The 23,872-nt window shown below is 40.6% G+C and overlaps 1 protein-coding gene across 4 annotated transcripts in view; it reads left to right on the top strand.

Annotated features, from left to right (window-relative positions):
* The window catches only part of Herc2 (HECT and RLD domain containing E3 ubiquitin protein ligase 2), a 209,536-nt gene that overhangs the window by 128,963 nt on the left and 56,701 nt on the right, over positions 1-23,872 (top strand). For 3 of the 4 annotated variants that reach the window (XM_029563803.1, XM_008833640.3, XM_029563801.1), the window contains exons 56-65: positions 4,267-4,442; positions 8,002-8,113; positions 11,471-11,552; positions 11,646-11,789; positions 13,394-13,484; positions 13,749-13,926; positions 14,086-14,167; positions 14,356-14,527; positions 15,713-15,857; positions 18,325-18,550. In XM_029563803.1, the coding sequence (XP_029419663.1) occupies positions 4,267-4,442; positions 8,002-8,113; positions 11,471-11,552; positions 11,646-11,789; positions 13,394-13,484; positions 13,749-13,926; positions 14,086-14,167; positions 14,356-14,527; positions 15,713-15,857; positions 18,325-18,550 (1,408 nt within the window). Of the gene's footprint in view, positions 1-4,266; positions 4,443-8,001; positions 8,114-11,470; positions 11,553-11,645; positions 11,790-13,393; positions 13,485-13,748; positions 13,928-14,085; positions 14,168-14,190; positions 14,272-14,355; positions 14,528-15,712; positions 15,858-18,324; positions 18,551-23,872 lie in introns of all 4 variants that reach the window. The other variant, XM_029563802.1, reaches the window with a different exon arrangement.

The following is a 23,872-nucleotide window of genomic DNA, read 5'->3' as shown; positions in this document are numbered from 1 at the left end:
CCTCCCTCCCATGTGTATGTTTGTGCATGTGTCACAACATGTGTGGAGGTCAGAGGACAGCTTTCAGGAGCTGGTTCTCTATTTCCACTGTGTGGGCTCCAGAATCAAATTCGGGTCATCAGCATGGTGGCAAGCACCTTTGCCCATTGAGTCACCTCTTTGGTCCCTTTTCTTGGCTATTCTGAAATACATAATACATTATTTTGTAGGGTACTAAGTCCCTAATTAGCAAACAGGGATGCTGAGGACTAGTAAAGATGGCATGCTTGCCTCTTTTTGGCTCAAGACAAAGGCCTGAGGGCTCCCCCCTAACCAGCAGGGTTTTCTGTCCGGCCAACTAGTCTAAACTAGTTCAGATACAGCTGAGACTGGACCTCATCATTTTCTTTTATTTATTTTTTTTCTTTTTTTGTTGTTGTTCCTTTTTATTTTTTAAAATTTTATTCTTATTATTATTAATTATTTTTGAGACACAATCGTCCTATAACTCCAGCTAGCCTGGAACTTACTATGTATACTAGGCTGACCTCTGTCTCACAGAGATCCTCCTGCCTTTGCCTTCTAAGTGCTGGGATTAAAAGTGTGCTCTGGCAGCCTTCTCTTCTTTTAAGATGACCAACCCAAAATAAGGGGAGGACGAACCACCAAAATCCTTAGAAGAATGGGGTGGGTAACTTCTCTGCTGGTCTGAGATTTTGGCAGAGAAAATGAACCCAACTTTACCCCTAGACTGATAATGGGACACAACAATTTCATTGTAATTATTGTATTAGTTAATTTTCTCATTGCTTAAGGGAAGAAAGGTTTAATTTGATTATAGTTTGAAGGGAGATGGTCACTTGTAGTGGGGAAAGGATGGTGACATGGGCTGGAAGCTGGTGGTCACATTGTACCACAGTCATGTAGCAGGGAGTGAATTGGAAGTGGGGTCAGGCACTAAAGCCTTAAGACTCACCCCTAGAGACTCACTTCTTCCAGTGAGGCTTGTTGTGTGATACTCACTATTCCTGGGGTGACATGAGCAAGCATCTACTCACTCCAGATGGGAAACTGAAGACAGACCAAAGTAAGGATACCACCAAAGTCAAGTTTGGTGAACAGTGAGCTTGTGTGGTTCCTTACAGGAGTGTGGGTGAGGGGTTTTTTACAGGAGCAGAAATGACTCAGAGAGCTGCATCACCAAAAGCCCCCAGCATGGGTGACAGCTCACAAAAGCTAGAAACCTGGAGCGCACTGTACACCTTATAGGCAGTTCAGCAGGTTGGGGGGGTGTCTGTTCCTGGCAGCTCAGTGGTCTGAGCTTCTCCTAGGCAGCTTGTCTGCTCAGAGAGTGTCTCTTAGTAGTCCTTAGCCTTCTACTTGGAGAGGGCGGGGCCTAGTGTATTTGTTCAGTTTCAGGGACTGTTTGAAGCTTTTTAATTCTTTCCTTTCTGAGCTTAATGAGCTTCCTTGCTGGATAGAATGTTTCGCCCCCCCTTAGAACATCTTCTGTGTTAATGATCTTCCCTTCAAAATGGAAGGTTTCTGTTATCTTGGAGGAAATTACTACGTAAGACTCCATGTCCCAAAGGTTCTACAACCTTCCCAAATAGCATTAGCAGCTATGGACCAAAGGTTCAAACAAACATATAGCCTATGGGGGACATTTTACACTCAGACTACAACAGTTCATTCGTAAAAGTCTTTGAACTGTTTTGTCATATACCAGTTAATATCAGTGGTGTTAAGAAATGAATAAATTGACAAATTATAATCTGATAAAAATAACACGGAATTATAATACATCTTACTGTGTATTACTAGGTAACAAGGACTTTAATATGTATCTATAGATATATATATCTAGTACCATTATTGTGCCCAATAATTATTCTTCTTTAAAAATTTTAAAATTTCTATGTATTTTTTTAGAGTGTGTGTGTGTGTGTGTGTGTGTGTGTGTGTATGTATGTATGCATGTGTATGTGACGTGTATTTGGGTGTGTGCATGCCACAGCATGTGTGTGGAGGTTGGAGGACAAGTTGCAGGAGTCAATTCTTTCTTCCATCATGTGGTTCCAGTGTGGAGCTCAGGTCATCAGGCTTGGTAGAAGCACATTTGCTCACTGAGCCATCTCATTGGCCCCAAGCATACAGATTTTGGGAAAAAGCATAATGAAGAATATGCATAGGGGAGGGGGTTGCTGTGTCCATGTGATTAATTCCTTCTTGGTTTTCCTCTGTTCATCTGTTGTTCCCATGATGTTACATTGTTTCTGTTGTTCTCTGGAATGAAGTTTTCTTCTTCTTGTGTGGATAGTATTCATTTGAGGATTTTTTTGCAATGCTGGCTTACTTATGAGTTGTCTTAACTTGTGCATGTTTTGAAACATTCAAACTTCCGTCTCAATTTTGAGGAGTAGCTTTGCTGGGTATAGAATCTTGGTTGACAGTTACATACTTTCAGAGCTTGAAATATACCATTTCATGCTTTCCTGGCTTTTAGTTTATAGTTTTCTACCTTGGTTTTTATTTCATATGAATTTTCTTGGTGGATTGTTTTCACTTGGGTTTATGTCAGGGAGGAAAGCTGACAGCAATGACAGCTATGATGATGGCTTGACAGTGCTTCCTGTGGTAGGTGCATGAGAAGATACTGTGCTTCTCACTTGTGTCCCCTGTAAGGTAGAGAACTGGGGTGCTGGTTGGGAAAAATGGTATACACATGCACACAAACACACTCACTCACTCACACACATTAAGACTATCAGTATTGCCAGGCGTGGTGGCCCATCCCTTTAATCCCAGCACTTGGGAGGCAGAGGCAGGCAGAGCTTGGTGAGTTTAAGGCCAGCCTGGTCTACATAGTGAGTTCCAGGACAGCTGGGGCTATGGGGAGACTCTGTGTCAAAAAGGCAACAACAACAAAAAAAGAGTATCAGTATTTAAGTTGTTAATGAAGGGGAACTGTGGGAGTAAAAAGGGGTGGCATGAAAGCATATGTGTTAGAAACAGCAATAGAGAAAGTATTTGATTTGAAGAAAAGAAGCACAGACCTAAGAGCCTCTTCCAACAGATACAAGTTACAGTACATCTATTGAACACTTAAAATATAAGAATATAACATATGGAACAATAATTAAAAATTTAAAGATATATATCTATAAATAAAAAACAAAGATTCAAAATTAATTAAAAACATATAAACATAAATGGTGGATAACTGAATCAGAATGTCTGTGGTCTCTGTCCTTGCTTCTTCCTGGATCGGGGAAAGCCTGCTCCTGTGTCTTGTGGACCCTGCACCAGGGACTGTCGCAAATGCTGAGGGATATATGTTGCCACCCCCGTTTGCTGTGTTCTGGATGGGGCTGTTGGAAAGCTCTCAGCTTCAGACTCCCTTTGCCCACTTCTGCTCTCTGCAGTCTGTGTGGCTTGGACTCTGCTGCTCCCTTCTGGATGCTGCACTGCCTTCTCCGCAGGGTCTCGATGACTCACTTCTCCGCAGAGTGGATCTCTGAGCTTTAGAATCCCTTCCCTTCCTCTGTCAGGTGCTGTCAGGCAGGCTGAGTTTAGCTTCTGTGGAGCTCTTTTCATGTGTGATCACTTGCTCCCCCAGGCAGTGGTCAGGAAGGTGGGTGGTTAAGCATTGAAGATTTTCAGTTTCAGGTTCCTTTACTTCTTTCTAATGTGTGTGGTTTGCTGTTGTCCAGTCTCCTTAGAACTCAGCCTACAGTGTGGATTTCTAATAGCACATAGACATATCCTCCCAGCTCTCACGGTACTCACTTGGCCAGGTCCTGGGAGTCCAGCGAATTTCCTGTTAGGATTTTGCTCCACCTGTGCTGCTTGTGGCTGGATGCTCCAGCTGCCTCTTTGTGGAAAAAAGCCATCTAGTCTTTCTGCTTTCTCTAATTCTTTCTCTTCTTTCTCCATTGGTGGCTTTTTAAAGAAAACATTTTCTTTATTAGTTTTATTTTTTTATATGTATGAGTATATTGCCTGCATATATAAGGGCACCTGTGTTGTCAATGCCTATGGAGATCAGAAGAGGGCATCGTATCCCCTGAAACTGCAGTTACAGATGATTGTTAGCCATCATGTGCGTACTGGCAACCAAACCTGGGTCCTCTGTAAGAGCAATTAATGCTCTTAACTGCCAACCCATCTCTCTAGCACCTATTGGTGGCTTCTGATGCAGCTTCTGATCTGCCATTTTCCCAGAATCCCAGTGTGTCTGTCTTTCTGAGTCTGAGAAGTCCGTAGCCTAATTGTTTTCTTATCCAGTATCATAGGTACATTGAAATTGCAATAAAACAGTGCAGGAGCTCAGGGATTGACTGTAAGATCCACGGTCTCATCCTGCTGGGACGCATCCGCGCTGAGGAGGAGGATCTGGCTGCGGTTCCTTTCTTGGCTTCAGATAATGAGGAGGAGGAGGATGAGAAAGGCAGTAGTGGAAGGTGAGAGGCTCTTCCTATTGAGCTTATGCATCTTCTGTAAATCTTTAGAGGTGTTTCTCATGGTGAGGATAATGTCACACCTGCTAGAATGCTTGATGACTTTTAGTTGAGTTTTCAAAAATAATTTAACTTGTAAGATAAATATAAAAATAAGTATTTAAAACTACCCTTAGAGGAGTGAAAAAAGCTTTACTTTAAAAAAAAAACCCTGATATATCACTTTTACTGTTTGGTATAATATCTTCATAGCTTTCTTTTTTTCTCTGTCCTCCCAAAATATTTTCCTTCAGAATTGGTATGGTATATTTTGTTGCTGCATATTATGATTAAGTTATCATTAGTTTAAAAATTGTAATTGTTTATAATGGTAAACTATACTAAGCATAATTTGCCATTTGAACAAATTTAAGTTTACAGTTCAGTGACATTTAGTACATTTGTATTGTTATTCAACCATCTAGGTTATCTTTATGCACTTGTGTAAGTTTTGAGTGTGTAATCTCATGACTTTTCTCATTGTGTCTCACATTGTGGGAGTGGTAGTGATAACTGTTGCTGTAGTTCCCCTTCAGCATGTATCTGTGGAGCACCTACTGCGGTCAGTCCTATGGCGAACATGCAGAATGAAACCAGCCAGACTGATAGGCATCAGTTTAATGTCAGAGCTAGAGTCAGTTGCCAGAGGAAGAGTGTATGCTGCTTTGAGTGGTTATAGTTGAACATCGCCCAGTCAGAGTCAGTGTTATCAAAATAGACAAAGGTGCTTCAAGTAAGGGAATGGCATATGCCAGGGGAGAAAGATGTTTCCATTTGTGCATTTATTCTAAGACGTGCACTGGATAACTATGGTTGTTAGCTTGACACACCTGGGTAGGGGGAATCTCAACTGAAAAGTTACCTCTATTTAACTGGCCTGTGGCCATGTCTGTGGGGCATTTTCTTGGTTGGTAAATGATGTGGTTCCACTCCTGGCCAGGTGTTCTGTGTTGTATAAGAAAGCAGGCTGAGCATGGGCCAGAGGAACAAGGCAGTAAGCAGAGTATCTCCACTGTGCTCCACATTCCTGCCCTGAGTTCCTGCCTTGGCTTCTCTTGATAATGGACTGTGAGCTATAAGACAAATAGACCCTTTCCTTCCCAAGTTGGTTTTGGTCAGTATGGTTTTTTTTTTTTTTCCTTTTTCTTTTTCTTTTTCTTTTTCTTTTTGAAACAAGGTCTCTCTGTAGCCACAGCTAGTCTCGAACTCACTATGTAGACCAGGCTGGCCTCGAACTCACAGAAATCCACCTGTCTCTGCCTCCCAAGTGCTGGGATTAAAGGCATTCGCCACCATGCCCAGCTTTTGGTCAGTGTTTTTATCACAGCAATAAAAAGTAACTAGGACAACATGTATGTAAAAAGGACTGCTCTAGGCTCTATCTATAGTCCTGGCAGCAAACAATGTAGCTAAGAGCTTTCCTCACAAGTTGTGTTTTTGTAGATTAATTGCCATATGTGGAATTGTAAGACCCAAGTGTGTACAAAATAAACTGCTATGTTTTCAACATTTATTTATTTTTTTTAAAGATTGATTTGTTATGTGTATATGTGTGTCTCTGAATGAGTGTGTGCGCACTGTGTGTGTGCAAGAACCTGTGGAGGCCAGAGAGGGCATCAAGATCCCCTAGAACTGGAGTTAGAGGTGGCTGTGAGCTGCCATGTGGGTGCTGGGAACTGAACCCAGGTCCTCTGCAAGAGTAGTCAGTGCTTTTAACTGCTGAAGAATCTCTCCAGCCTTGTTTTCAGCATTTCTAGGGCACAGTTTTATTCCTAATGTGTCCAGGGCATTAGAGGCAGCTCAGTTGAACTTGGTTGACCAAGTATACTTTGCTATAAGTTGCTTTCAGTGATGTAAGGAGACAGAGTTCTGCCCACATTGCTGCCAAGCATGCTCTTAGCCATTCGTGGACCAGCAACTAGGGTAATGAGTCAGGCCATTCTGGGGCCCTGTGGTGTTGGCTTTAGATTCTGTCGTGCCTTATTTCAAAATCTTTGCATAGAAGTAGAAAAGGAAAGTATTGTACATACTGCTGTATCTATAATATAGGTGAGGCTAAGTTAGAGTAATGTTCTAGTTCAGATTGGTCATGTCTACATATCTTAATTTAATTGAGGGAAATAGCAGTTCACTTATATAAGGAAATTATTGAGATTTTAAAGGTAATTTTAGATTACCATTTTCTCATTTAGTGACCATTAAAATGAGTTGGGCAGGTATAATATATATTATATACATGAAATAACTAAAGTTTTGAGCTTCACCTAGTGATGAAATGTTCTTTTTTGCATAATTAAATGTACTAACAAGGAAATCGATATGTGAATGTATTTTTAATCCCTGTATGATACTGTTAATTAGCTAATAGCTTGAGGATCAGTCAGCAGCCCCTTTCAGGGCTTGTACCCAAACTGCATGTGTCTACAGTCACTATGGTCAGCTGGCCTCCATTCTACTTAGTCAGTACTTAGAGCGTACCATAATAAAATATTGTGAATATCAGTATTTGATTCTCAGCCATATTTTTCACTGAAAATCTCTTATATGATATTTTTTGGTTCCTTTATATTAACTTGTTCTGCTGTGCCTGGTATCAGATGAATTGATTTTCCTACATTTTTAGTCTCACACCAAAAGATTTTGATCTCTTAAAGTAAATATTGATTACTATATAGAAGTTTTAGAAGACCTATCTAAGTACAGTGTAGTTTCTAGAATCCATAGTCTTCCATTCTGGCTTATAAAAGTATATCCAAAGCAAGTCAGAAAGCCAAACATAAAAGAAGTAGTTTTTTTAGCATTTGTCATCAAAGTACCAACTGAGAATCTCTACTACTGTCCTGTGCACTATGTGTCTTCATCACGTTTGAGAACTGAAGTGCTGTGGTTGATGGCAAACTTTCAACCCAGTGAAGACAGGCCAGGAGATGGGCTGAACAATGTGGGCAGCAACCCAGGAATGAGAGCAAGTAAGAACGTCCAGCCTAGTGGGCCAGTGGCCAGGTGTTTTAGCTGTTGTTGTAGACAGAGGACATAAAGGACAAAACATTTTCTTTTAACACATACCTGTATTAGAATGTCTCCGATATCATATGGTCACATCTGTTTAATTCTTTAAGAACAAAATGACCATACACATGTCTAGGTTTAGGATCCACAAAAAAAATTTCCAGATGTTGCTGTGTGAGCATTTTCCCTGGTATCTTCAGGTTCCATTTGTATTAGCTGTGTGTCCAGGTGACAGGTAGGATCTGCTTCACAAAATATTATGGTGTAGGAATATAGGAAAACTATAAAAATATAGGAAAACTGATTTATTGGTACCAGAAATTAAATTCCATTATTAGATGGGTAGCACATTGTTCTCTAGAAATGTTGACCCTCCGGAGCATTTACTGCTACACATATTTGAGATTTCCTTGTGTTCAGGTGCATCTTGTAAGAGTGTCTGAAAGTAACCAGATGTGTTTTTGATGTTTATACTGAATAACTTTTTTCTACCTTTGTTTCCCCCTCTGTCTAGTCTTATTAGAAAGAAGACTGCAGGGCTGGAATCAACAGCTACAATAAGAACCAAAGTGTTTGTGTGGGGATTGAATGACAAGGACCAACTGGGTGGGCTCAAAGGCTCTAAGGTGAGGGTTCTTGCTGGTGCCTCAGTCTGAGGGTCAGCAGTAGTCAGACTTTAAAGTTCTAAGAATAGCTTTACTTTTTAGATGTGCTTTTTATAAGTTAATTTTTCAGAAGTAATACACATTATTAAATTTAGTTTGTGGATGATAGCATACTTTGGATATAATTATATTCTTTTAATAGACAAGAACATAAACTTTTGAAAATATTTGACAAATGTGTAGGTGGAAATTGTAGATTATACCTCTTTCTTGCCTTCCGTACAATAAATATTTATGTATGGTTGGAGAATAATGTGCAAAATATGTGGTAGAGGTACAAAGATTTCAAGTTTGTGATTTCTGCTTTCTGGGTATTGGATGTCTGAGACTCTTCTGTGTGAAGTAGTGTTGGGAAACCCTGCTGCTAGGGTTGTAGTCCTCCATGTCCGGATAGCTCTAAGCGGCTCGGCGCCAAATGGAAGGACTCCCCTTCTCAGCAGGGGGCCTCCTGCTCTCTTCCTGACTTACCTGGAAAGTGCCACCAAGCTTGATGCCTGACCTTATTTGGAACATGACCTTTGGCATAGTTACCTGGAGTAAAAACTACCCCCAGGTTTTTTCTATATGGTAGTCAGGCATTGCCTGGTAGTCGGGCGATAGGAGCCCACTACCACATGTAAATAAAGCATACTATGAGCACCTATCAGCTGAGGCTTTGGCTACTGCCTCCACACTATATATTTCCCCAGTTCTCCAACTGAATAAACGGAGCTGTTTCACTGAATCTAGACCTGTCTCACTGAGTCTGGAGCTGTTTGCATCGCTGAACCTGCCTCCCCCGAAGGGCTTTCTTCCGTCAGTGCTCACTGGCCGTCCTGACCCCTTGTCCTTGTGGACCAGTGGCCAACGACCCGCGAGGAGAGGGAGAGACCCCACAAAGTAGCCTTCCCAGAGACCAAGTGCTTTGTGAACACAAAGAGCCAGGAGAGTGCGCATACCTGTGCACACACGTGCACGTGCGCTTGTCATCTTTGAGGGGTTGTGAGTGGAGACTTTCACATTCTCACTTACCTTCTTGATGAGTTGTGAGGGAAAAGCTACATCACAACTTGTGTGCTTGTTCTTAGTCTCATAGTTAACCTAAAGATTAATTTGTAAAGTACTTTAAGTTGCTTGTAAAAAAAAAAAGACAAGATTTTTTTCTTAAAAAGAGTAATATGCATTTTATCTAGAATTGAATTCAGTGTACCTTATACCTTGTTTGAGGAACCCCAAACAACTCCTCTTAATTTTAGTGTTGGAAGACAACTTCACCAATGAGCAAATCTACTTCCTTTTGGTATTCCATGTGACACCACCTTAGTACATACATTATTAACCTGCAGAGAAATTAGAACTCATTTATATGAAGTTCCTCCATATTCATACTTCAAACTAACTTTTATTTTTATTTGGGCAACCTTGAATTACATTTATGTTTAAAGGTTTCTGAGAACCCCCATTTTGAAGTGAACAGTGGCGTTTAGCTCTAGGTTTCACATCTGTGCCAAGGCAGGATTATTAGTGTCCCTGAACACCTGGCCACTGTTGAGAGCCATGATTCTGCTCACTGTCACATACAAAGCTTTCACATGGGGATATAGAAGATATGGCTCAGTAGTTAAGGACACTGACTGCTCTTGCAGAAGACCTGGGTTTGGTTCCCAGCACCTACATGGTGTCTAACAAGCATCTGTAACTCCAGTTTCTGGGTATCTGATGCCTACTTCTGGCCTTTGTGGGCATTGTGTGCATGTGGTGCACTTATATATGTGCAGGCAAAACACTTAAACACGTAAAGTAAGTCTTTTTTTAAAAAGCTTTCATATGGAGGATCAGGGCTCCACAGTTGTCGTGAAGATCTTTCTGAAGCAGTGACTGTTTGACAGTTTCTAAGGAGTCTATATTAATTTTATTTCTTATTGATATGATAAAATATTCTGACAAAAGCACTTAGGGGAGAATGGGTTTATTTTAGCTCATAATTCCAGGTTAAGGTCCATTATAGTAGGAAGGTCACAGTGGCAGGGACCTTGAGAGAATGGATCACATTATATCCATAGTCAAAGGAAGAGTGCAATGAAATAATGCATGTGTGCTTGTGCTCCGATTGCTCTCTCCTCTTCATTCAGTCTAGGGCCTAGCCTATGGATTGGCACCACCCACATGGGTGGGTCTTCCCACCTCAATTAATGTAATCAAAACAGTCCCCACTCCCCCACCTCCAGTCTAGATAATTCCTCATTGAGACTCTCTTCCCAGGTAATTCTAGATTGTGTCAAGTTGACAAAACAAACCACTATAGGGTTTCTTTGACAGATAATTTTAAATTTAAATCATGTCTACCTACAATGTAAAATAGAAGTGTGCAGTTTCTTAGCCATATGAGTCAGAATCAAAGAGAATAAGCAACATTATGACTTGAAATGCAGTTTACCTATTTGTTTTTATCTTTGTATTATATATTTTATTTTTCTCATTGCTGTGATAAAACACCTGCAAATATGCAATTTAAGGGAGAAAAGATTGATTTTGGCCCACGGTTTGCAGGGATACAGTTTATCATGGAGGGGAAGGCCTGGTGACAGTAGCCTGCTCAAATCTGGGCAGATCAGGAAGCCGTGGGAGCCTAGAAGCAGGGTTGGGCTTTACCCCCTCAAGGCTGCTAATGACTCATTTCCTCCAGCTAGGCCCACCTAAAGAATCTACAGTTCCCCCAAACTGTATTACTAGCGAGTGTCCAAATGTTGAAATGCACATGGAGAATGCCTCACATTAAAGTAACATATGTGTTCATTTTATACCTTTTATTACAGAAGTGTTCAAATGAACTCTCATATCAATAGTTCAAACAACTGGCTACATTTTGTGGTATGAATGTGTGTGTGTGTGGGGGTGCATGTCAGTGCCAGAGATAAACTGTAGCTGTCATTCCTCGGGCACCTTCAAGCCTTGTTTTTTGAGATGGGGTCTTTCACTGGCCTAGAACTCACAGATCAGGGTAGACTGGCTGACCAGCAAGCCCCAGGGGATCCACTGGTCTCTTCCTCCCCAAAACTGAGATTACAAGTGTAGTCATCATGCCTGGCTTTTTTAAATGGGTTCTGGGAATTGAACTCCGGTCCTCATGATTTACTGACTGAACCATCTTCTCAGCCCTTGTTCTATTTTCTTTTGTCTTACAAGTATAGTTTAAGTAAATCCTAAGTATAGGATTAAGATAATCACATAAATTAATAGCAGTTCTGTGTGTCATCTGATAAAATCACTCATGATTTAAAAAGTATAAGTAACATGATTTTTTTTTTCTTCTTTTGCTTTAAAAAAATCCTACTCTAGATAAAGGTCCCTTCATTTTCTGAGACTCTGTCTGCTTTGAATGTGGTACAGGTGGCTGGTGGTTCTAAAAGCTTATTTGCAGGTATGATTATTCTAATATCTAAAAAATTAAATTATATTTATATATACAAAAATAGCTTTTATGTTATGAAAAGTGACTCTCTGTTCCTTGCAGTGACTGTGGAAGGGAAGGTGTACGCTTGTGGAGAAGCTACAAATGGCAGGCTAGGGCTGGGTATGTCTAGTGGGACAGTTCCCATCCCGAGGCAGATCACAGCCCTTAGCAGCTACGTGGTCAAGAAGGTGGCTGTTCACTCAGGTACAAGTCCAGCACTGGCACTCATGTGCACAATACCGTTGCACCTACTCTGCAAGTAACTGAGGTCTTTTAAGTAATTTTTCCTAAGGTGTCCTTGTGTTTTTTTTTTTTCAAGTTTTTAGTTACTTAATATGAAGAAAAAGTAGATAATATAAACCTCTGGGTGCTCTAAAAATTTTTTTCCATTCTGTATTTTTAAATAATATTTTTATTGATTCTTTGAGAATTTCATCCTATATAATTTCATCATATTCAGAAACCCTCTGTCAGTGATCATTTAATTATAATACTTAATGAAGCTTTTTGGAAACCAGCATTGGTAGCATTCCCAGGCATGTGGGTGTACTTCTTAAAAGATGGGATGTTTAATCTTGGGGTGATTGTCTAGGGACCAGCCTCTTATCCTTGAAATTACAAAGTTCTGTGCTTAAATAGATCTTATTTTTCTGTAAGAAAGAATCTGGCTTTATCAGATTCCTCAAAGTATCTGTGAAGCTTCAGTGGTGAGGATCATTTTTAAACAAGCATATTGCTGACCTTCACTTAAACTTGAGCTGCCTTTTTTTTTTTTCTTTTTTGGTCTTTTGAGACAGAGGCTCCTTCTCATAGCCCCAGCTGACCTCAAACTCAGAAAGATCCACCTGCCTCTGCCTCCTAAGTGCTGAGATTAAAGGCATGTGCCACCGTGCCTGGTTCTTAAAGTTGAGCTTTATGGAGTGCTGTTTTTAAGCAGTGTGCTAGGCTCTGAGCTATAAAGCTGGTTGGATTCAAAGCTTAGTTCATGCTCATACCAGATGGGGTTGGATACAGCCCCATATTACAGGAAAGGTAATGGTAGTGGTGTACACAAGACAAGATGCTACTGTTTGCCTCTGTGAAGATCTAGGGGTGGGGTCTGGGCCCATCTGTATGTTCTCTGACTATGAGGAGCACTGCTCTGATGGCTGTGCTGCTCTAGCCCTCTGGGCCAGGTGACCTTTCTTCCAACCCCTCTCTAGAGATGAACCCATTGTTGCTTCTGATGATATAGGCCTTCTTTTGGTAATGAGGAGAAGGTGAATGTTGTGCAGCAGGAGCCCCATCTGCTGCACTGCCCTTGCAACCCAGGAGTTTGTAGAGCTTTGGCTGCACAGTCAGGAGTCATGCCTATAATCCTAACGCAGAGTGTGCGGACTGAGAGAGTATTCCGTTGTTGGGGAAAGTGCATAAGCTGGTGTGCTTTCAGAATACTGAACATAATACCTTAACTGCTTAAATAGTTCACTATTGGGAGTGCATTGCTGTTTGTCATTGTGTATTACAATTTGCCTAATTATGTTTTTACCTTAAGTTTTGATCTTTTATATATTTAAAGTAATGGGAGCCCCATTAACAACAACATTATTTTTTGCCTTGTCTTTGCAGGTAAAATATTTTAATAATTTTTAACTTACTAAAAGTCCATTGATTTTGCATATATGGCACCCTGAAGGCTTTTACAATAACTGAGGTGTTGCTCCTATTTATTCCTTGAGTATGTGCTTCATGCCAAGCAGAATGGGTTGTATACTGTGGACTTGCTCTACACTGTGCTTTGGCAACCTACTCCTGTGTCAATGTTGCAGGTGGCCGGCATGCTACAGCCTTAACTGTTGATGGGAAGGTATTTTCATGGGGTGAAGGTGATGATGGAAAACTTGGACACTTCAGCAGAATGTAAGAATGTTTCCTCAGTCTTCACTGTTAATGAGAAACTGTACTAGTAACGATAGTGGGTTCTCATAGTTGTTTTTCAGAAAATTAATAATCCAGGTTATTTATCAATGTAAATCTTAATTTTCTTAATCTGGATGAATGCAGTTTGGCTTTACATAGTCTAAGGTTTGATAGTTACTTCGATTTATATCTGTTGACTAAAGATGGATCATCTTTACAAAAAGACGGTTTGATTTTTAGGAAGTAAATTTACTCTTGTCTTAGGAACTGCGACAAGCCAAGGCTGATAGAGGCCCTGAAAACCAAGCGTATCAGGGACATTGCCTGTGGGAGTTCTCATAGCGCAGCTCTCACGTCCAGCGGGGAGCTGTACACCTGGGGCCTTGGCGAGTATGGCAGATTGGGACACGGGGATAATACAACACAGCTGAAGCCCAAAATGGTGATTATACACATTTTATTGTTTACAGAAAGTGAAGATAAGCCTCAAATCTAGGAATGTTTCTAAAGACATGAACATTAGTGCTTGCAGTCTGGAAATATTTCTACTACTTTTTCAGCGCCTGTGCTTCATTGTGTCTTTAAATTTGTAATTGAGTAGGTAAAAGTCCTTCTTGGCCACAGAGTAATCCAGGTTGCATGTGGAAGCAGAGACGCACAGACACTGGCTCTGACTGATGAAGGTAAGAACCTGCTATGATGCTAATAAAAGTCCTTCTTGGCCACAGAGTAATCCAGGTTGCATGTGGAAGCAGAGATGCACAGACACTGGCTCTGACTGATGAAGGTAAGAACCTGCTATGATGCTAGGTTCCTGGGTGGTATGAATATTATGAAGGACTGACCTGAAGTATGCATTTCTTAAACCTAGGTTTGGTGTTTTCCTGGGGTGATGGTGACTTTGGAAAACTGGGCCGGGGAGGAAGCGAAGGCTGTAATATTCCCCAGAACATTGAGAGACTAAATGGCCAGGGGGTGTGCCAGATCGAGTGTGGAGCTCAGTTCTCCTTGGCACTCACCAAGTCAGGAGTGGTGTGGACGTGGTACGTAAACTTCCTCGTTGTCAGTCATTTGTCTGTGCTTACCAAAGGTCTATGTGGAGGGCCTCCATCTTTCCCTGTGCCATCCCTGGGCTGTGGTAAATGTCATTTTTTTATTCATCCAGCATCTTTCAATTTTTTTATTATTTATATTATATAAATAAATATTTTATTTATCATTTTTATTTTATGTGTATGAGTGTATTGCCTGCATGTATGCGAATGCACCCATGTCGTGCAGTGCCGTGGAGGTCAGAAGAGGCCTTTGGATTCCCCTGGAACTGGAGTTAAGGATGGTTTGTAGCCACCATGTGGGCGCTGGGAATCGAACCCAGGTCCTCTGCAAGAGCAGTCAGTGCTCTTAACTGCTGAGCCATCTCTCCAGCCCCTCAATTTTTTTAAAAAATCTGTATTGAATTGAGATTACTGATAGTACATGAAGAAAGATCTCATGAATCATTTTGTAATCTAGAGATAATTTAAGCCTTTCCAGTTTCAATGAGGTTAATGTAGTTTTTCTGCTTTTTCAATTCTGTTGGTGAAGCTAAATAGTAAAATGAGAACAAAGCAGACTTCTGCATCCTTTGGTCCTGAAAAGGTTTCTACATGTTTTTCTAATGAAAGTTCATTTTATTAAAAACATATGATGGGGGGACTGAAGAGATGGTTCAGTGGTCAAGACATGGGTTTGATTTCTAGTACCCACATGGTGGCTAACAACCATCCCTAACTCCAGTCCCAGGAGATCTGATGCCCTCGTCTGACCTCTCCAAGGGCATTCCATGACCCGGGTGCACTTATATGCAGGCAATACACTCACACTCATAGAATAAAAATAATAAATAAAAATTAAAACACCCTAAAACGTGTGAAGGAATGGGTGGGTATTCAGACCATCCTTGATGGCATGTCAGCAGCCTGAAAGTAACATACCAAATAGTGCTTGGGAGGGAAGTTTGCAGTTTATCTGTGAGTCTCTGAAAATCTATAGTAACTAACTGTTGTGAAAAATGTATTATAGTACTAAGGGCATTGATGATGAAAATTAATGAATTTTAGAGTTTAAGGTCAAGGAGGTTGAGTACTATATGTGACATTGCACTAGGTTCTAGAGGATGTGCACCCTTGAATGTACTGTTGCCAGATGGTAGCCATGCAGTGACACTAGGACTATTGTCTTCTTCTTAGGGGCAAAGGGGACTACTTCAGACTGGGTCATGGCTCTGATGTGCATGTGCGGAAGCCACAGGTGGTGGAAGGACTGAGAGGGAAGAAGATTGTGCATGTGGCAGTTGGGGCTCTGCATTGCCTAGCAGTCACAGACTCGGGGCAGGTAAGGCTCTAGTGGCCTGGGGTTTATGTGCCTTCTCGGAGTGCTCATCAGGTCACAGCTCTTGTGTTGTCCAATGTTTATTTATTCTTTAATAAACATTTATTTTATTTTCTTTATTGTTGGGGTGTATGTCCATGATATGTGTGTGTGTGGGTGTGTGTGTGTGTGTGTGTACGGAGGTCAGAGGACAACTTTCAGGAGTCGATTCTCTCCTTTTACCTTGTGGGTACCAGAAATTAAACTCAGATCATCACACTGGGCCACAAGAACCTTTATTCATCAAACCATTTTACCAACCCCTATTATATACCTTTTTAATGTACTTTTTTTTCTGTTGACATATTACTTGCCATTTATTTTATACTATGGAAATGATATTTAAAAAGAAATTCCATAGATTTTCTTGTATTTGGCGGGGGGGGGGCGCTGTTTTTGAGACAGGGTCTCCCTGTAGTCCCAGCTGACAGGGAACTCACTATGTAGGCAGGGCTGGCCTGGAACTCCCAGAGATCTGCCTACCTCTGCCTCCTGAGTGCTGGGATTAAAGCCTCCATTCATTTTCTTAACTCATGTTGAAAATGGGTTGTAGCTGGGCATGGTGGTGCAGGCCTTTAATCCTAGCACTTGGGAGGCAGAGGCAGGGGGATCTCTGGGAGTTCCAGGCCAGCCATATCTACATAATGAGTTCCAGGCCAGCTGGGTCTACTGAGAGACCCTGTCTCAAAAAAAGACCAAAAAAACCTCAAAAAGGATTGTAAAGCAGTGGCATCAGTTCAGGAAATCAGTAGCACATCTGGCCCAGATGTGCACATCTGAGTGTGATGTGGTGGCTCAAGAAGTTTTGCAAAGGAGACAAGAGCCTTGAAGATGAGAAGTACGGTGGCCAGCCTTTGGCAGCAGATGGTGACCAAGTGAGAGCAGTCATCGAAGCTGATCCTCTTACTGCTACCAAGAACGCAGCTTGGACTGTTGAGTAGTTAGCCAACATTAGAAGCAAACTGGAAAGGTCAAAAGGCTTGGAAAGTCGGTGCCTCATGAGCTGATGAAAAACATCACCCTTTGGAACTGCCATCTTCTCTTAATCTACACTACCAGAACCATTTCTTGATCAGATTGTGATGTATGATGAAAAGTAAATTGTATATGATAATCAGCCTATGGACCTGCTTGGTGGTTGGACTGAGAAGAAACTCCAAAGCACTTTCCGAAGCCAAACTTACACCAGAAATCATGGTCACCAAATTTGAACCCAAAATAAGGGCATGATCACTGTTGGTGATCTGCCGGTCTCATCCACCCAACTTTCTGAGTCCCATTTAAGCCATTACATCTGGGAATTGCGCTCAGCAAATCATGAGATGCGCTGTTTGTACAACCAGCATTTCAAAATTAAATAGACTGGACTATGAAGTTCTGCCTCATCCACCTAATTCTAACCACATTCACCTGACTTCTCACCAGCTGACTATCAACTTCCTCAAGTGTCTTGATAGCCTTTTGCAGGGAAAATGCTTCCACAACCACTAGTGTGCAGAAAATGCTTTCCAAGAGTTTGTTGAATCCTGAAGTTTGGATTTTTATGCTACAGGAACAAATTTATTTTTTCTTGGCAAAAATGTGTTGATTATAATGGTTCCTATTTTGATTAATGGATGTTTGTTTGAGCCTAATGATTTAAAATTCATGATCCCCAACTGCAATATGTTTTGTACCGATCTAATGTTGGGAGAGCGGTGAGGGTGGGGCAGTGTCCATCTTGTTTAGTAGTGTATCTGTCTAGCTGCCGTACAGGTTGGGGTGGGGGCCTCACGAGACAGTCTTTTCCATTCTGAAGTTCATTCTGGACTATAAATATCATTATAGAAGGTGTACCTGCCTCTGAGTTATTAGCAGGATTTACTTTACAGAACTGATACATGATAGAGGGGATACCTGCTTCATTTTGGAAATAAAACATGTAATATGTATATGATAGATATTACCCATTTTGTTGCTTTGAGAAGGGTATGCTGGCTCATGAGGCCATATTTTAAACTTGGTTTGTGAAAATGAAGTTATTACATTATTGTTTAATTAAAACTGAATTACGTTTTATAATTCTATAAAACCAGAACAAATTACTTGAAAAGTAAGCATGGTGGTTTTGGTTATATTTCTTCATAATTTATACAGGGAATTACTGTACTTAGCCAAAGAGGGGATCTGCCCTGCATCCTCTGCCAAAATAAAATGGGTGGATTAATATTAAATGTATATTTATAGTTGTTGGCAAGCATTTTCATGGTTGATTTTTCCCCTCATCAGTCTTGTAACATACACATGCTATTTTGTAAGATTGTAAAATGATTTTTTTCAATCTTTAAGAGCTCACTTCTTCAAATACCATGGCATATACGTTAAGCATTTTCAAGTAAATTTTTAAAAATGAAGTGACATTGAAAAATGTAAATTCTTTCCCTCTTATTAGGTGTATGCTTGGGGAGACAATGACCATGGCCAGCAGGGCAATGGTACAACCACAGTTAACAGAAAGCCCACACTCGTGCAAGGCCTGGAAGGCCAGAAGATCACACGGGTGGCTTGTGGGTCATCACATAGCGTGGCATGGACAACAGTGGATGTGGCCACTCCTTCTGTTCACGAACCTGTCCTCTTCCAGACAGCAAGAGACCCTCTAGGTGCCTCCTATTTAGGTAACAAATTTTAACCTTCTTGAGATCCTTCTGTAGGTTACAGCAGCAGGATAGATGTAATAGTGCTGACAGGTGAGAGAGTGTAAGTGCTGCTAACTGTGTTGTGAGCCTAAAGCACAGAGCAGTGGTGGCATACTCCTGTGCAGTTTATGCATGCTGCAATGAAAATTTAGAAGGTGTGGTACTGATTCTTTTGTTTATATTCACATTAACTTTGGCAGTACTACATGTGTCGACAGAAGATTTTTATCAAGTGCTGGGAGATTCATATACTGTTCTGGTCTGCTTTGTGTTTTCAAACTGCTTTATTCAGATATAATTGACATATAACAAACTGTACCTCTGTAAAGTTCACATTTTGAACAGCTGGGAAATAATGTTTGCATTTGTGGGTCACCACAGTCAAAGACAGGGAGCATCTACCCCACATGTAGCATTTCCTCTGCTACTTTACAACCTTCCTTTATGTTCACCACTCTCCTCCCATGCCTCCCATCACCACCGACCTGTCCTCTGTCACTAAGAAAAGTTTTCCTATTTAGAATTTCATACCAATGAAGTCATGTTGTATGTACTCTGTTTATATATAAAGCATAATATGATGGTTGCTTTTGGGGTGTTAACCTAGAGAATTGGTAAAGCACCCTTCTGTATGTGTCTGTACCAGTGTTCCTGGAGAACATAAGCATGTGACTCAGCAAAGTGAGACGGGAAGACTCACCCTGAAAGAGGGCTGCACCATTGAAAAATTAGAGGCCTCCATGGAACAAAAAGCAGCTGCTGGCTCTCTAGCCCTTTAGTTTACAGGGCCCATTGTAGGCATTTTCAACCTATGATTTTGTAGTGGTTACTATTGGTTGTTGTGATAAAACACTATGACCAAAGTGATTTATGCAAGAGTTTATTTGACTTACAGTTCCAGGGCTAGAGCCCATAATGGCAAGGGAGGCATGGCATAATGCAGCTGGAACAGGAAGCTGAAAGCTCATATCTTCAACAGCCAATGTGAGGTAGAGACAATGAACTGGAAGTGGGGTGAGGCTATAAACTCTCAAAGGCTGCTTCTACTGATGTACTTTCTTCAGCAAGTCTGTATCTCCTAAAAGCTCTATAACTTCCCCAAACTATGGGACCAAGTGTTCAAATACATGTGCTTATAGGGGATATTTCTCATTCAGACCACCACATTCCACTCCTTAGTCCCCATAGACTTATGATCATATCATAATGAAAAATGGGTTTAATCCAACTTTAAAATTACCTACAGTCATAAACAGTTTCAGCACTGTTTTAAAAGTCCAAAGCCTGGTTGAGACTCAAGGCAATTTCTTAACTGTGACCCCCTGTAAAATCAAAAGACAAATTGCACCTTCAACATATAATAGCACAGAATATACATTCCCATTCCCATTCCAAGAGGGAGGAATAGGGGTATAGAAAGGAAATACTTGACCAAAGCAAGATCAGATCTTACAAGGGTAAATGCCAAATCCTGTAGCTCCAGGTCCCATGTCTGGGACTTTAGTTTCAAAGTGCTTAGAAGGCTTCGCCTTTCCCGCTTTGCTGCTTATAGAGCACATCCCTTTGTTGGGCTGGTTCTATTCCATAGTCCAATGATGACAGTTTTGCACTAGAGAGTCCAACAATCTAGTAGTTGCTCAATCCATGAGGCTGGATGTCTCGGTAGTCCCAGTCTGGTGCCAAAGGCCTGGAGGATTCCTGGACAGCTGCTGGTCTTTGGTGTACCTTGGAATCCTGATAAAACTGGTTGTAGCAGCAAAGGAATGGCACAGCAACAGAGGAGATGGACTTGTCAGCAAGAGTTAAGGCCAGTAGCCAAAAACAAACTTTTCGTCTTCCATGACCTTTGTCTGGGCTGCCACCAGAGAGTGCTACCCACAGGTTGGGTGGGACTTCCACCTTAAATAATCTGATGAATAAAATCCCTCACATGATTGTCCAGAGGCTTGTGGTTTAGTTGATTCCAGACCCAGTAAGTTGACAACCAAGTGTGTCCATCATAGATATATTAACCAATCTAAAAAGTACCTTTTTGTAATTATGTATATTTGTGTGTACATATGTATATGTGTGTATGTGTGTATGTTCTGTTGTCTTCTTCCTTACATTAATGAACATACAGACATAATTACTTTGAGATTTGTCATTCATTGTTTGCTCAGTTTAATTTGAAGACTCATTTCAGTGAATTCTAGGTTGACCTTTTTAAATAGATCAGATTTTTTTTGTGTCACATCTAAAACAGCTTTTGCCCAAGTCAAATCATAAAAGTCCTGTGTTCTCTTACAGTTTTGTAGTGTTGGTTAATTGAGTCTGTGTCACTCTTGAACCAAATTTTATGTGTGATGTGAAGTTTAGATTTAATTCTTGTATTTTTTCCATATGGATAGCCACTTGTGAAAAACTGTCCTTTCTCTTCTGAATTACCTTTGCATTTTTATAGAAACCAATTAGTTGTATGTTTATGGATCTATTTCTGGGTGCTCAGTTCTGCTCCTGTGACTTTTTTATACTTAGATGCCAAGTACCACATTGTGTTACTTACTGTAGGTTTGTTAAAGACCTGAAGTCAGGTTGTGGGCTTTTGCTTTTATCTTCTTTCAAACATGTTTTGGCTACTTTTGGCCTCTTTCATTTCAGTGTGACAGACCAACTTGCTATATTTTTTAATTATTTATTTAATAACCACATACTTAGAAGAAGCATTTCATTACATGAGCATTGACATATTCAATAACAATTTTCTGAGTTAGGATGCGTCTCTTACAAAACTGGCTTTACATTTTTAGGTTTATAGTTGAATTATTACAGTTATACAATATTGTACTCAGTAGAAACCCTATGAGACATAAAATTAAATTATGTTTAACCTTTAAAAAAGATCTCCATTTCAATATTAAAATATAGAGTTTCATGCAGAAAACTTCATTTTTAATGCAATTGACATTAAGATGTTTGCACATGCATTTCTTGTCTCTATATATCAGATTATTACTAGTCACAGTCGGTTACTTTGAGCTCCTTGGCATCTGAGCATGGATACAAAGTCATCAGGTAGATTTCAATGATAATGTTTTTCACATCTACTAATTATTAAGGAGGAAATTTTTATGCTTTGGAGAATTCTTTTTAATCATTATATATTTTTAAAAAATTTTAATAACTACATGATTAGAAGCTTTTCACTACAGCTTTAACATATTCAGAAACACACTCCAGCTCAACAGTACATCTCTTTCACAAGTGGGTGCCAGTTTCTAGGTTCACAGTTGAATTAATGTAGTTAGTTATTACTGAACTCAGTATAAGCCCTGTAAGACATAAAATTGGATGAGTTTTTAACCTTTAAAAAAGATCTCCATTTCATTTTAGAATATATTGTTCCTTGAAGAAAGGCTCATTGTTTTTGCTACTAACACTGAGATGTTGGCTTTTGCATCTCTAATCTGTATGTATCTGATTATTGTTAGTCACTAATTGGTTGCACTTGGATCCTTGTCACCTGTGTATGTTTATAAAGTCATCTGGCAGATTTCAGTGGTACTGTTTGTCACCTCTACTAATTAGCATGATGTAAATTTCCATGCTTCCTCCTCACATATAATACATTTTTAAAAAATTTGTTGATTTGTGTGTGTGTGTGTGTGTGTTTTTCACACAGAACATCCCCAACCATCTCATTTGACTATACACCGCTTCCCAGATTGCACCCTCCAATAGCCTCCGTCCCCCTAGTAGAACCCTTATGCTCTGATATCCCTGCTACTGTCTGCGGTGTTGTTGGCACCTCTAGCCATTCTCCACTACTTTCCCTTCTGGTGAACCTAGTCAGCCTATCTAGAGGTCTTTGTTTTAGGAGGGTCAGCTGTTCCTCATCTAGCAGCAATCAGTTGTCAGTATTCCTTTAGATAAGATTGGGTTCTGCTGTTCATTTTCCCAGTTCTATGCTGGGTTACTATCTGGGAGTTAATTTGACCACCCTGGCCAACAACTGTTTAATAATGTCCTTCTCCTATGGTCCTACCTCTCTTGAGCTCCTTTTTTCCCTTTATCCCCTAGGTTCCTTATATATACCCTTCCCTCCCCCCTGCCTAAACTAATGTTATGTAGCCTTTAGCTATGCATATGGACTCTTAAGAAATTATATTGGCTGCTTTAATCTTTGGATATACTTTTGGGTGTTTAAGGCCATACAGTTGGCCCAGATAAACTAATTTATTTTTACTCTTAAGGTCGTTTGAGGATCTGTTCCTCAGGGGTCACATGGGCTTGGGAGGAGTCACTGGTTCCTTTCTTTTACCAGTTCTGCCTTTGTGAAGATAAGTCACAGGTCCTGCTCAACCATGGTTGGCTTCACTTGGAAGCATGGAGGAAATGATTCCTCTGTGTCGACCCTCCTCTTTGTAGACTGGACACTGGTTCAAGTCCATCTGGTGGAGTCTCCTTGGCCTCCTTGATCAAGAGGACTGGTGACCCACCACCATTACAGGACATTTTGAGAGATGCTCATAGTCCCCTGGAACTAGTCGACCTAGGAGGGCAAGGAGCAAAAACTGTCCTTTTTGTCGTCCCTCTGACCCAATTACTATAGGCCTCGAAGTATGTCTGTTAAACATCCAAAAAGGTTAGTTCCACCAGTCTGGTACTTTTAATTACTGTGTGTCATGTAGATAAATCTTGGGCAAAGACCAGTTGTTCTCAGATAAACCTTACCTAGAAATATTTCTTGATCTGCTATGTATAATTTGTCAGGTTATAGGAGTAATATGGTTCCCTCTGGCTTTCAAAACTAGCTAGGCATTGTTTATCTCTCAACTTGTCTCACCCCTCCATCATGGTTTTCCCACTTAAGGTGCCCACATTTCCCCCCTTTTTCCCTTACTAATACCCTTCTCCTATGGTCCTACCTCTCTTGAGCTCCTTCTTTCCCATTATCCCCTAGGTTCCTTGGATACCCTTCCCTCACCCCTCCTTTAAACTAGCCCACTTTTTATCTATACCTCCCTTATTAAGGCCCATTTCCTACTGTTCTTCTCTTTCAGGTTCTTTATTTTCCGTTACCTCCCTGTTTCCTTTCCATTATACTGGTTCTTGTAGTGATTTCTGGATACATACTCACTTATGGGGGTTTGGTTCTAGGATCCACATATGAGGGAGAACATATGTCGATTTTTTTTTCTGCGCCTGTGTTACTACACTTCGTATTATAACAATTTCTAGTTCTATCTATTTACCATCAAAGTTCATGATTCCATCTTTCTTTACTGCTGAGTAAAACTCCATTGTATAAATGAACTGCGT

Source organism: Nannospalax galili, unplaced genomic scaffold, assembly GCF_000622305.1.
Source record: "Nannospalax galili isolate Female #2095 unplaced genomic scaffold, S.galili_v1.0 scaffold135, whole genome shotgun sequence".
Classification (NCBI taxonomy): domain Eukaryota; kingdom Metazoa; phylum Chordata; class Mammalia; order Rodentia; family Spalacidae; genus Nannospalax; species Nannospalax galili.
This window is presented reverse-complemented; position numbering and strand designations above follow the sequence as displayed.